At 32.6% G+C, this 14,519-nt stretch overlaps 1 protein-coding gene across 3 annotated transcripts in view; it reads right to left on the bottom strand.

Moving 5' to 3' along the window:
* LOC120412659 (CUGBP Elav-like family member 2) overlaps positions 1-14,519 on the bottom strand; it is a 447,077-nt gene that overhangs the window by 1,521 nt on the left and 431,037 nt on the right. For all 3 annotated transcript variants that reach the window (XM_039573218.2, XM_039573219.2, XM_039573220.2), the window contains one exon: positions 5,886-6,038. In XM_039573218.2, coding sequence (XP_039429152.1) covers positions 5,886-6,038 — 153 coding nt within the window. The remainder of the gene's footprint in view (positions 1-5,885; positions 6,039-14,519) is intronic.

Below are 14,519 nucleotides of genomic sequence, written 5' to 3'. Positions count from 1 at the left end.
ACAACCCAAATCATTACACTAAGCACAACCAACATAACAGTTATGGAACTGTTAACTGGAACGTTTGGTGCGGTATGTCCACGCATCCTTCCTTCCCTGAAGATTCTGTGGAATGTGATCCGTTCACAGAATCCTCTCTGCGGCAAACACACGGCACAGTAGGGCTGGCCGCTTTAATTTTTGTTATACATTTTCGAGTGTTCTGATGTACTGCAATTGTTATTATTTGCAGGAAATGGGTGTGAGGCGCTATTTAAATCTAAGACAAGCAAGCTTTCATCGGACTGGCTGCGTCAGTTGCTTCTGAGCATGGGAAAAATGAAAATTTAGGAAAAAAAAAAAACAATTAGGATTTTCCTCCGTTAAAAATCAAATTTAGCATGCTTGGGCTTGTTTTAAAATATTTTGATTTATTGTGAATTACTAATGTAATTTTTAAAATCTTTCTAAAATCGATTAATTCAACAATATCATGTTAAATTTTCAATGCTTACACTCAAAAAAAAATTTTTTGGGGTCTAGTAAGGCCGTTGCAAATATTTTTCAAAGTTTATGCGAACCCCCCCCCCCCCTTCCCATCAAAAATTGGTCTGAAAAATCAGGGGGCAAAAAAAATATTTTTCCAAAAAACTTCAAAATTTTCAAGTCTAATCAACTGAAAACAATCTAAAATGTTTTGAATTTTTATAAAATTCCAGTGTAAAGCACCGCAACAAAATTATATTTCGCAAAGAATAAATTTTTCGTCAATACGTCGAAGGAAACCATTATTTCATCCTCAGCTATCGGTCCCGACTCTAAGAGCTCCTTTGTGAACACCTGCGAACTGATGATCGAACGGCTCGGGAAGGGTTTCGGCATACTCTTGAATTCCTCGACAAGCCACTTTGCGATCCGACTGGTTGGGGCATCCACTGCTGAAATGATTTCTCGCATCTCGTTGCCTGGTTTATGCACTTTAGGTAGTGCTTTAATCCTTGGTAGAGTTGGGTTCGGTACTCTCAACGATTTTGCAGTTTTCCCAACCGATTTCAAAAGGCCTGCACATTCTTTGATGGTGTTCTCTACTTTTTTGACCATATCGATTAGCGTGTATCCTCGTTGTAGTGAATATTTTTCCCTGTTTCCGAGTTTCTCAAGAAGTTCCTTGTCGTATTCGTCCCGGTCCATGATTACTACCCGGTTTCCCTTGTCCCTTGTTTCCCTTGTCCGAGTCGGGACCGATAGCTGAGGATGAAATAATGGTTTCCTTCGACGTAACAGCACTGTTCCCAAGCATACCAGTAAAAAACGCAATAGGAACTCTACGGGATTGGCTGCAATCACAATACGAGGGAGAACCATGGAGACAAAAAACGATCCAGTATATAACATTCGTCAAATTATGCATGGAACAGAGCTACTTCCAGTTCAGGGATTGCATCTACCAACAGAGGATGGGAGCATCGATGGGTAACCCACTGTCACCGTTCATGAGCGATGTTTATATGGCAGCTTTGGAACACGAACTACAAACCAAAAACCTACTACCAGAACGTTGGTGGAGATACGTAGATGACATCTTCTGCATCATCAAAAGGGACTCACTAACAACGGTACTGGACACCATAAACAGTGCACGCAGGAGCATCAAGTTCACTTATGAAATGGAAGTCGAAGGAAAGTTACCTTTCTTAGACATCCTGATCCTAAGAGAACCAGGTTGCCCATCTTCGTTTTCTTTCGAGATCTACAGGAAGCCAACAAACACCAGAAGAACAATCCCAGCCACGTCAAACCATTCATTCCAACATAAGATGGCAGCATATCATTATTTTATACATAGGATGACAACTTTACCCCTCAGCGAAGCAGGAAAACAGAAAGAATTGGAGTACATATTTGAAACAGCGGAAATCAACGGTTACAGCAGAACAACTATCCAAGCAATCATCGATAAGAAGGAAAGAAAACTGCACAGAACTTCACTCACAACCCTTACGCCATCAGCAGAGCCACTGCGAAGAGCAGCAGTAGAATTCGACTACAGGATAACACGCCCATTACGACAAAAACTGGCTAAATTTGGCATCGATTTAGTGTTCAGCAGTAGAAACAGCCAGTTGGAATCCATCTTAGGTTCAACGAAAGACCCCATACCGACTTTAGGCAAACCCGGCATCTACGAGGTATCCTGCGGCCACTGTGATATGAGCTACATTGGACAAACTAAGAGATTGCTGCAAACCAGGTTGGATGAGCATATACACACATATGTCAAAATTGCCATGGAGGAAAAACGGAAAGGATTTGTCCCCCATTTCAAGTCAGCAGTAACCGAACACATCATCGAGGAAAAACATAACATCACAGCTAGCGACGCGGTCATCTTAAGACACATCACTAACCCATCGAAGCTGGCTGTCGCTGAAAGTTTGGAAATCTTCAAGGCAGGCAACAAACGTTTACTCAACAAGGATTCAGGTAACGGCTCAACGTGGCTGTTTAAGCTGTTACCTATACAGGCACAAAAGAAGAACGAGGAGGTAGTACCTACAGTAACTACAAATATGGATACACCAGCGATAAACCTTCAGTCGAGAACAGAACACTGATGAAGTCTGCAAGTAGTAGACGAAATACGTATCTGTCAAGATATTAAAATATATAGCGGAATTAAAAGGAACAACTCGTCTCTTTGTATTCACAGTAATGCGTTCTGCTAAAACGCTCAACCAAACCACAACTATATTGCAAATTTTGAAAATTTGAGTATTTTCAAAAACAGACGGCAATTCGGTGAAAATTTTAGTATTTAAAAAAAAACTCTGGTAAATTGAAAAAGTCCATCGTTGAAAAGCTATATTGCAAATTATGAAAATTTTAGTTTTTTTTTTTTCGAAAAAATACGGTATTTTGAAAAAAAATTGTATTTTTACAAAAATACTTTAGTATAGTGTAAGAAACATACAAAATTTCGCTTCGTTCACCCAACTGGCAGTCGCATGATTGTGATGCATGGCGGCATGAAAGTATATCAGAATCTGCATGAAAACTGTCCTCATGCATTTTTTGCGATATAGGAGTATGACATTTTTGCCCGTTACCGACAATTATCGACATTACCGACGGCTTTTTGGTTGTATTTCACAAAAAAAAACACTTAGCAGAACGAGGATTGAACCACCAACTTCTTGGTTATTGATCCGACACGCTACTACCGCGCCATGGACGCTTGATGAAAAGTGAGTGAAAGAGCACCAATATATGCTTCTCTTTGGAGTGTTGCTCGGAGACGGGCCAGCATTATATGTGTTGGTGAGAACTGCAGATCGCTGAAATTTTTACACGCGGGCAAAAATGATCTACGGGCTTGCTGCAAAAAATGTTATAAAATGTGACATTTTTTGCAGCAAATCCAATGATGCAGATTTTGAGATATATTTTTCCTTTGGGTGTTTAGTACCCATATTGCATATTGTTGAATGAAATACGGTATTTTGTGAATAATTTTGAGTACATATTTTGCTTTGAAACTTACTAAATTTTCAAAAAATACATTCTTAGTGAAAGCATTGAAAATTTAACATGATATGATTGAATTAATCAGTTTTAGAATGATTTTTAAAACGAGTTAATTTTTTATTTAATTTAAAATTTTAAAGACGAGTTAGGCCGTTGCAATTATTTTTTGAAGGGAGGTGGGGGTGGTGCAAAGAAATAACAAAATTAAAATGAAATGAAATCACAAACCTGAGTTTAAACATTTCGATAAATAAAGTGTTTTAAAATGCATTTTACACCATTATTTTGTTATTTTGTTGGTCAAAAACGTAAAAATTTAGCCAAAAAGTTTTAATATTTTAAATTCTTAAAAAAAACTTAATAAAAATTAGTAAAATATTTGTTTGGCAAGAAAAACATTTTTTTCGGAAAGTTTGTTTTTTTTTTATTTGTGTGGGAATTATGTTAAGCTCTCCAGCATAATGAATAAAATTCCGGAATCATGCTTAAATCACGTAATTAACGCAATATTCACATAAAATACGTTGTTTTTGAATAGCTATTTTTTTTAATCCATCACAATTAAAGGAAAAATTTAAAGACATATTTTCCGGAAGTTTTAGTTGACTAAAATATCATTAATTTAAAGATATTGAAAAACTCGGGAAGTTGATGTTGCCAAAAATAGGATTTACCAAAATCGAAGTTAGATAAAAAACACTCTAAATTTCAAAATTGTGCACAGTAATTCGTAATAATAAAAAGCTTCGATTTTTAAATTAAACAAAAATAACAAGAAAAGAAATACATTTTTTTGTTATTTTCAATGACACAATGTTCTTATCAAAGTTTTAAAATATATTTAGCGTCTAACGATAACGATAATCTATCGTTTTCGTTATATCGTTAATTCTATCGATGATTACAGACGATAACTATTTTTTTATCTTTCTAGAATTGTCAATGCTTTCATCAACATTATATTTTTAATTATATAGTTAGTTTCAAAGAATAAATATCAAAAAAAATAAAAAAAATTGAAAATAATATATTTTTTAAAAATTGCAATATGAGTATCTAACGAAGCGAAATTTGGCTTGTTTTTTTTTCTCACTTTTATAAAACTTTCAAAGTATTTATACTCGAATTTCCAAATAATACATATTTTTCCTAAATAATCAAATCTCCAAAATTTGCATTATGAGTATCAAACGAATTCAGGATGCATATTTGTACTTTTCCGTAAAATGCGAAAATTTACTTAAAACACCGTATTTTTTCGAAAATACTCAAATTTTCATAATTCGTAATGTGGGCATCAACGAAGCAAATTTTTGTGTGCATTTTCACATTCTAATTTTTTTGTAATACACTAATACTTTAAAAATTTGCAAATATATATATCAAACGTAGTGCATTTATTTTCACTTAACCATAGTTTTGTAAAATACTTAAATTTTCACAAAATATCATATTTAAAAATACAGTCAAATGAGTCTTTAAAAAAAGGGGTTTTATTTTGTATTAATACTTCGAAATTTACTATACAGTCCAGACTAGATTATCCGAATCATCGATTATTCGATGTTTCGATTATCCCAAGTTCTGTTAACCGAAGGTTTGTATGGCATTTCAAATGATCAAATCAAGTACCAAATAATTTTTTTCCTATTTTTTGAAATTTTCTTACTTTAACTAAATTCTGCCATATAATTTAAATAGTTGTACGCTTTAAAACATACCAAATGCATTTAGTCAATATTTTATCCCCACCATTTTGTCCGCCATCTTAGATTTAAGAATTATAAACTTTAGAGTAGTTTGGGGGTCATACCTATGCTCAAAAAATCGAGTCTTTTAGGTGTTTCAAAGTTAGACAATTTTTAAATCAGGGTTGTTTCATAAATGCGCTCCCTGTCGATGTAAAGCACATCAAAAATAAAAGTATCCTTTGACATTAAATTAAAATAAAACCTTAAAATAAACCTGGAATTGGTTGAAATAAATATTTGCGTTCTACAAATTTTTACCAAAAGAGCCAAATTTACAGGGCAATCTATATTTTAAACAATTTTTAACCACAAAAAACACGCATAACTGAAATACAGTGCTTTTTAAAAAGGGCTGTTTTTCGAAATTTCAACAATCAAGTTTCAATATTATCAAAAAGCTTAGATCTAGAGTAAATTTTCAAAACAGCCAATGAGTTTCCTATGTTTTCCTTTGCAGATAGGACCTTTAAAAATATAATCTAGGAATCTGCTATTAAAGTTCAAAATTTATTTTTATGACTCGTAAAACAACAAAATTAATTACGGGTTTTTTTTTACAGGATTTACATTGTGCCGTGATCATCTAGTGGTTAGAACAACGAAATGTTCGTCTTAAATTGATGAACTCACCCTCGATCTGCTTGCCGGCGGCCGCGGCCACCGCTTGCGCCATCGTCGGGTTGGCTAAAGGCGTCGTGGTGAATGCTGCTGTGGCCGCCGACCCGAACTGGGGCAGGGCGGCGTACTGGGCGGTCAGCGCGGCCGCATCGGATCCGGCGGTCCCTGGAGAAAACAAAAAGTGGAGGGCAAACGATTAAAATTAGAGTGTTTTTTAAAGGGGCGGTTTGTTGAGGGAAGTTTTTTTTTGTTTTTAGAAAAGCGCGTAAAAATGTCCATTCCAACGAGTTAAAAAAAATCGTCATGCAATAAAAAACTAAAAAAAAAAAAAAAAGAACAGAGTGAAGAGGATGAGTAAATACACTTTTATTCAATGGCTTTCGATAAAAGTGGACACCAGATTGCAAAATTGCACAGTTGTGTTAGTTTGATAGTTGTCCGATAGGTGGCTCAATTGCCAATAACTGACGACCCCGGCACCGGGTGTGAAAAATATAAATAAATGCAATTTCCAGCTGCGAGTAAATTTAATCACGAGAGAGAGAGGGAGAGGAAGAAATAACCACAAGAACGATGATGACCAACTCATGGCCACCTATGGTCGCACGTGGGCGAAATTATTTGCAGTGACAATTTTATAATATTTCTGCATTTTTTTTTTGTTTCATAGCATACTTTAATGGCCACGTGCACGAGTGTGGGTGATGATCCTGATTGGCTTTGGTTTTTCACTCACCAGGTCAGGTCAGGTCGTCGTCGTGTGTATTTATGTTGTTGTTTTTTTTAATGGTTGTCAGTTGCTGTTGTGGTCAGTTGCCAGGGTCACTTCGTTAGCGACAGCCAACGGCTGCTGCGAGTGACAAACCAAATGAGCAACATCAGTGAGAAAGAGTTTGGGCGTGTTTATTTTTGGATTCCAGCAGTTACTCTTAAATGGGCGAAACGGGGAAAACGATAATCTCTCAATAATAGCTACAAGCTGTAAACCATTTGGATACATTTTACTATTTATGACTTCATCAATTTCCCAACAAAAGTTATACAATTGTTAAAAAATTGTTGTTAAATAGCAACAAAAATTCAGAAATAAAAAAATATCTTTACTTTGAATGATGACTTCATTTTCAATTTCAGCTTAAAACAATCAAAGAACTCACAAATATATTTATCGGACAATTTAAAATTTCAGAAATTTCGTGATTTTTTTAGAGGGCAATTTCACCAAATCATTCAAGTCAGTAGTCTTATTAAATTATCCTACTTTGCCCCATATTGTTCAGATTTTTTTTGCTTTTGTTTACATTTTTTAAAGGGTCCCTTATGGCCAAACCAAAACTACGAAGATCGGTATGTTGGTTATGGAAACTGCAGTTCAAATTTAATCGGATTTTTTGAATATTTTAAAAGTCAAGCCTTTTATTTTACCAGGTCTGGAAATATTTACTAATACTTCGTCAAAAACACTGATTTCAAGATTGAGGATGAATTTTTTATGCAAAATTGCTGGAATGATAAATAACAAAAACTCAAACACACAAATAAAAAGGCAAGACTAAGCTATCAAAATGAAAAAAATATCCAAATAAATAGTGGACATTCTTTTTTTATCAAAATGTGACTATTTAGAATATTACAAAATATCGAATGGACAAAAGGTTAAAATTGATAGAAAAGAAAAACTTATAAAAAATATATCAAAAAAGATTTTTTACTGGTACGGAAAATTCAAACTGTTTAAGATTATTTCTCACAAAACTTTTAAAAAAGTTGTTAATTTTTAAAGAGACTCAGGAAAAATAACAGCAATTTTAAGAGGTCAAAATATTCATCATACCTCTTGTGAGCAGCTCGAGAACTAATGGCCAACAAAAATTATTTCCAAATTTTATAATCTGGACTAACTTTTGAAAATAAGTCCTTTCAAAAAGTTATTCTTGAGTTACCATGATATCGGTGTTCATAAAACGAGTGCTAGAAAATCTATTTTCTCCAGTTTTTATTTTACTTCAACAACTATCAACAAAGTTGAAAAAAAAAAACAAAATAAATCTGGTGTTTTTTTTAAAGGTCCAATAAACCAAATTTTCAGTTTTTGCTTTGCTGACTCAAGACGGTTTCGAAAAAACCCAAAAAGTAAAAACTGGAAATTTGGTTTATTGGACCTTTTCATAAAAAAACCACAGAAATTTTCTTAGCTTTCCGTAAACATTTTTTTTAATGGGCAAAAATGGGCACATTAAAAAAAATACAACATTTTTTTTTTAAAGTCAATTTATAATTTGCCAAAATAAATTTACATTAAAAATAACGTCAATTTTTTGTTTTCTAAAATCATTCTTTTTTACTAAAAAATATATTTTTTGGTCAGAGGTTTATTGTCTGTTTTGGAATTTTCTGAAAATATGGCAACGAAAACAAATATATTATTTTTGTTTAAATCATTTTTTAGTAACAAAGGAGATTTAAATAAATCAGCGTTATTTTTATCTTCCGTATACATATTGTTTTTCTCGGTGTAGTCTTACAAAGTTGCCCAAGAAACCAATTCGTTTCACATACCATTTTTGTATGGACAGCTAAAGAAAACTTTGAAAAATGTTTTCATATTTGGTACACGGAAAAAAAAACCGATATTAGAATTTTTTTTCAAAATAATCGTAATATTCAATGTTTGGCCCTTTTATAATGTTAGACTTGATTAAAAAAATTTCAAAATATTTTTTTCGAAAAGATCGGAACATTTCACGAATGTTTCATGTTTTAACATTTGCAATCGGACCATTAGTTGCTGAGATATCGACATTAGAAAATGGTGAGTTGTTTTGGTGAGACTTAGAAAACTTCAATTTTCGTGTTTTTTTTTCTTAAAGAGGCTGTATCTCAGCAACCAGAGCAGAGGTCCAATCTTCAATGTCTCTTAGACAATTTTATAGCAAATTTTATGAACTTTTCAAAAAAAAAAAATTTCTGGAAATGGCCACCCATGGTTACTATTTTTAAAAATCGAAAAACTGCAAATATTTCGCTAAAATTAAACTTTCGGTGGCTATATCTTGAAATCGGAGCTCTTTATCAAAAAATCTGTAAAGTGGTTTTCGATTGCAAATTCAATTTTGCATTAAAAAATAACGTCAAATTTGTTTTAGCATGAAATTCCGATTTTTTTCCAAAAATCACTGTTTTTTTTCAAAAATTCATAACTCGGCGGCAGATTTTTTTACCATGTTTCTCTATGGCTCAAAAGTTGCGGATTTTTGTCCCCTAAAACATATCAAAAAATCTCGAAAATCAAAAAATAAGTATTTTGGGAAATTGAGTTTTAGGGAAAAAAGTTGATAAAAAAATCTGCAATTTTTTTTCCGTGTACTTATTTTTTCTCAAAAGTCCTCAACAATACCTACAACTTTGCCGAAGACACCAAATTGATCAGAAAATTCAATCAAAACTTACAGTTGTTTGAATATGTACAAACCATTTTTGTATGGATAGCAGCCAAAATTGTATGGAGACTTGTATGGGTGAACCAATAATGCAAAATAGCTTATTTGGTCATAAGAAAGGCCAGTTTGAGCCAAATAAAAAAATACAAATAAAATCCATTTTCGGTTTTGGTAGAGAATTGCTCACTACTGAAATTTTCAGTTAGTTTTTCGCTAAACTATGAAGCGGTCAAAGTTTGCTGAAATTTCAGCAAGTTTTCATTTACTGAAAAATTCAGTAGTGCAGATTTCAGTAAATTAAACTGAATTCAGTAATGAAAAAATGGTGTGTAAATCTTAAAAACTGTGCATTTATCAGAATTCTATTAAGTACTTCTCGATTACAAGTTTGATTTCACATTTAATACTGGATTGATTATTTTTGACTATAATTTCTATTTTTACTAGAAACAGTTAAAAAAAACATAGTTTGGCAGCAACATTTTGGTTCATGCTTCTGTATGGCTCAAAAGTTGCGGTTTTTTGTCCCCTAAATTATATTGTAAAAAAAAAGAAAATAAAAAATATGGATTTTGGGAAATTAAATATTTGTGTAAAAATGTTTTTTTTAATGAAAAAAAAAATCCGCGTACCATTTTTTCTGAATAATTCTCATCAATACCTAAAATTTGCCGAAGATACCAAACCGATAAAAAAATTCTTAAAATGATACAGATTTTCGAATATTTACATACCGTTTTTGTATTAACAGTTGCCAAAATTGAATGGATACTTGTACAATGACACAAAATGGCTTCAAAAAGGCCCAAAAACAAAATTAATGACTTTTTCATATGATCACTAAAAAACTATTTGCATGGATTTTTATAATACACTTTGTTTGATAATGTAAACTTTTGGTTGTACCTCAACTGTAATGATTTTACTAACATATTTGTTCTGCCTAAAGCATAATTACATAATTTTAAATGATAAGCAAAAGATATAAAATTACAATAAAGTTAAGTCTAATTTGACAGATTGTTGATCAGTTTCAGTTTTAATTTTTTCGTTGTTTATGTTTTTTTCCCAAAATTTGAATATGCACTTCCGAAAAAATCACATTTTTTACAATCTTCTCAACATTATCATATCTGTTTCACCTGTAGTAAAACAGGATAAACTTCAATTAAACAAGGGAAAATCGATTCGAAGCCCCTGAATTTCACCTCACACGCAAATAAAGAAGCTTTACAAAGAGAGAGTGGTAAATGATGCGCGGGCGCGATATGATAATTAATTTCACTCGCTTTTACAACCTCCGAGTCGGTTACTCAAATTACCCGTCCCGAATGTACATGCAACATGAAAGTCAGAACACCTTCCGACAATGTAATTCCAACGAAAAAAAAAGAAAAGAGCGTGGTGGGAGGCCAGACCAAAATTCTGAAACCGCCAACAAAAAAAAAAAAGGGGGGAAATCGTTATAAATTTATAATTATTAAAAACGTAATTATGATGATAATTATTGCGGATTGAGTGTCAGGCCTGGCACTGAGGTCTACTCGCTGGCATATGTTCTGCTGCCAGGACCACCAGAACAAGTGCAACAAAAAAAAGTCCCTCCCTGTTTCAATGTAACTTTAAACAGTAACAACACTGCCAGCGAGTTGCACTGCAAAATTATCCCTCACTGCACCACCACCAGAGCCAGCGGTTTTTCCAACCGAAAAAGCATTTGAAACTGCTGGATGGTGCTGCTGCTCGGCAGCGTTTTTTTTATTCTCTGTTTTTTTTTCTGAGGTTATGCAAATGGTTAATAATTAATGCACGGGGCGAAACCATCGCGACCGTAACAAAGAGAGAGAGGGAGAAAAAGGGGGGGTTGTCATAATTGGAACAGGAGCAGCAGCAGAAAAAAAAGGTTGGTTTAATGTTGCACCCTCACACAAGCCAGGAATGGCCAGGTTGCCATGGGCTGTCCGGGTGATGTCCCTCAAATGGTTCCAATTAGTGCAGCAGCAGCAGCAGCATCAGTTGCAGCTTTTCAGGAGTAAAGGATGCTGTAAAGTGGGTTATCTGAATTCGGTTGAAGGGGATTGCGTGCATTTTCTTTGTCTACATTTGTAGAACAAAATTTATTTCAGAATGTTGGACAAGGTAAAAATTTAACGTTGAAAATCGAAATAGAGTAAATAGTTTGCGACGATTTCGCATTTCTTCGTTTTTTTTTTTTTTTTTTTTATATCGTAAACCTAGACAAAAAATTATTTAAAATTATTTTTTAACCCTCTACAACCTAACCCCATCTTAAGACGAGCTTCGATCTAAAAAATTGCCAAAAAATAACTTTTCAACCAATTTTTGATCTTTAAAAAGCATTGCATAGAAGAGCCCTTTAAATTTTAGAAAATTTTAGGGTTGGAAAGTTGACTTGTTTTATTTGAATTTTCCAATGTTTTTAAAAATGTATTTTTTGGGGCTCAGCTTTGGCTATGTTTTTAACTAACATTTCCTATATTTTTTTTACAATTTTAATGATAATGGTTCTATAGCATTCTATAGCAGAAAATGAGAAAAACGAGTAAAAAACTGAAAAATTGAGCGTAAAAACATGAAAAAATAGATAGACAAAATGTTATAAAAAAGGTGGTATAATAGGCCAAATACTATTAAAAAAAAACATCAAAAGAAAAATAAAACGTAAACTAAACAAGATAAATGCAAATTAAAATCATTAAAAGAGGTCATTTTCAACCACCTAAAATTTCAACCTGCCAAATCTAACTTTTTTTCTGTGTATAATAACAAAAAAAGGTAAAATTACATAATAAGTACACAGAAAAAAATAATGTAAATTTGGAAGCTGTAATTTTGGAAGGTTGAATATTACCTCTTTTATGATGTAATTTTACCTCAATTTAGACTGAAAAAGTGACATTACACCAGAAAAGTGGTAAAATTACACATTTCCAGAGGTAAAATAACACCATTTTTCTGACATAAAAGATGTACCCCTTCCCAGATGTAATATTACCATGATTTTTTTTCTGTGTAGGTAATTCCACACCTTACAAAATTATTGTTTTTTTTTATTTGTGTATCTTACACAGTAAGGTGTATTTTTGGCAGGTTGAATATTACCTCTTTTATGATGTAATTTTACATCAATTTAGACTGGAAAAGTGACATTACACCAAAATAGTGGTAAAATTACACATTTTTCTGGAGTAAAAGATGTACCCCTTCCCAGAATTTATATTAGCATGATTTTTTCTGCACAGAAAAAAAAGTTGAATTTTGGAATGTTGAGAATTTTGAACAAAAAATGTGTAATAATGTGAATCTGATGAATATTAATCAAAAACTGATGAAAATTCATCATTTGCTAGGGTAAAATAAATCTTTTTTTTTTTGACAAAAAATCTGTCACCATTTCCTGATGAATATTTTTTTTTTCTGCGTGTGTACAGTGACTAGATTGCAACAAAATCAAAGAAACGACCAAGTAAGACAGAATTTAAATGTAAAAATTACCCTAAAATGTTGTAAAGTAAAAAAAAAGTTTTGGTGATATTGGTTCAATTGTTTATATATTGTTTTGTTCTTTCTTGTGTATCAATGAAAAAAATGGTAATATTCATCAGGAAATGGTGACAGACCATCAAATTTTACACGATCCAAATTTTTAATGCACACAAAGCGAAAAAAAAACATGTAAAATTAAATCTACACAGCCAAAAAAAAAATGAATTTTGGAATTTTTTAAAATTTGGTAGGATGAAGATTATCTCTTTTAGAGTAATACTACCTAAACAATGTGTAAAAATGTTAACCTGATGAATATTCACCAGATACGCATGAAATTTCTTCATTTTCTGATGTAATATTATACTTTTTTTACACCATTTCCTGATGAATTACCCAGGCAGACGGTAATACCAATATTCATACCATTTTAATAACAAATACTGTTGAAATAACAAAAAGTGTTCTGGATTCTTCTTGAAAAATCCATTTTTGCATAAAAGTTGAATAACGGTAACAAAATTTGTTATTGGTCTGATTTTTATTGAAAGCCAAAACAACTTGAGAATAACATTTTTTGTTATGGAAAATAACACAAACTGTTATTGGCATGATCGGATTAGTTGTTAAAATAACAAAAAATAATAACAAAGATTTGTTCGAAGAATAACTAAAAATGTTATTAGTCTGTTATTACAATGACAATCGAATAACAAAAAAATCATAACGACGAATAACCAATCTTGTTATAAATAACAAAAAATGATATTGGCCTAGAATTTTCAAATATCAAAAAAAAAAAAAATCAAAGTTATTACCGTCTGCTCGGGTATACCATATATTTTTTTTATTTCTGTGTAATATATGTATAAAACTCATGTTATTTTTTATGCTTGTTAAAAATTGTTCGAACTTTTTTTTAACCGGTACCTTTTTGATAAATATTTTTGGAATTTAACGAAAAAATCTATGAAACAATAAAAAATAAACAATATTAATTTTAATAAAAATCTCCTGCTCTCTACAAGTTCTTTAAATCTATTTAAGTATCGATAGCTCAGGAAAGTGTTGCCAGAATATCAATATTTAAAAAAACCTTATCTATTAATATGCAGAAAGAGTGGATCGGCAAATATTTTCTTCCATATTTACAAGGTTACTGGAGTGTTACATTTCACTTTGCTCATAATATTTGACAGGGTTGCCAGATTAACAATATGTTTCCACAGTAGAAATTTCGGTAGATTTTTTTTTAAATTTATGTTAAATTTTAAAAATAACTTGAAATATACTTTTTTAACTGTGTCAAAAAAAACCTTGTTTCATAATTATGTTACAAGGACGACGACGTCGACGGATGGCACAGAACCGCACAGTAATTAAATTTTTATAGGAAACGATTCCGTCGTCCGCGGCCATAATGGCACTTTTCCCGCGAGGCGAGCCGACATTTGTCCCCGCGACAGGGCGCTCTCTAATGGTGACTAGAATTTCGGAGGAAATTACCCTGTACGATGTGGCGGACAACAAACTGCAGGAGGTCGTCCCTCAGTGAATAATTGATACCGGTGAGAGAGAGAGAGTGAGTTTTAGGAGAAAGTCTATTAATTTCCTGCGGTCAGCTAATTGGAGCACACACACACAGGTCAGTGTTTGGTAGGGAAAATCGTTAACACACACGTGTGCCTTTGCGTTGAGG

Source organism: Culex pipiens, chromosome 2 (assembly GCF_016801865.2).
Source record: "Culex pipiens pallens isolate TS chromosome 2, TS_CPP_V2, whole genome shotgun sequence".
Classification (NCBI taxonomy): domain Eukaryota; kingdom Metazoa; phylum Arthropoda; class Insecta; order Diptera; family Culicidae; genus Culex; species Culex pipiens.
Note: the sequence above shows the minus strand (reverse complement) of the source record. Positions and strands in the feature narration are given on the sequence as shown.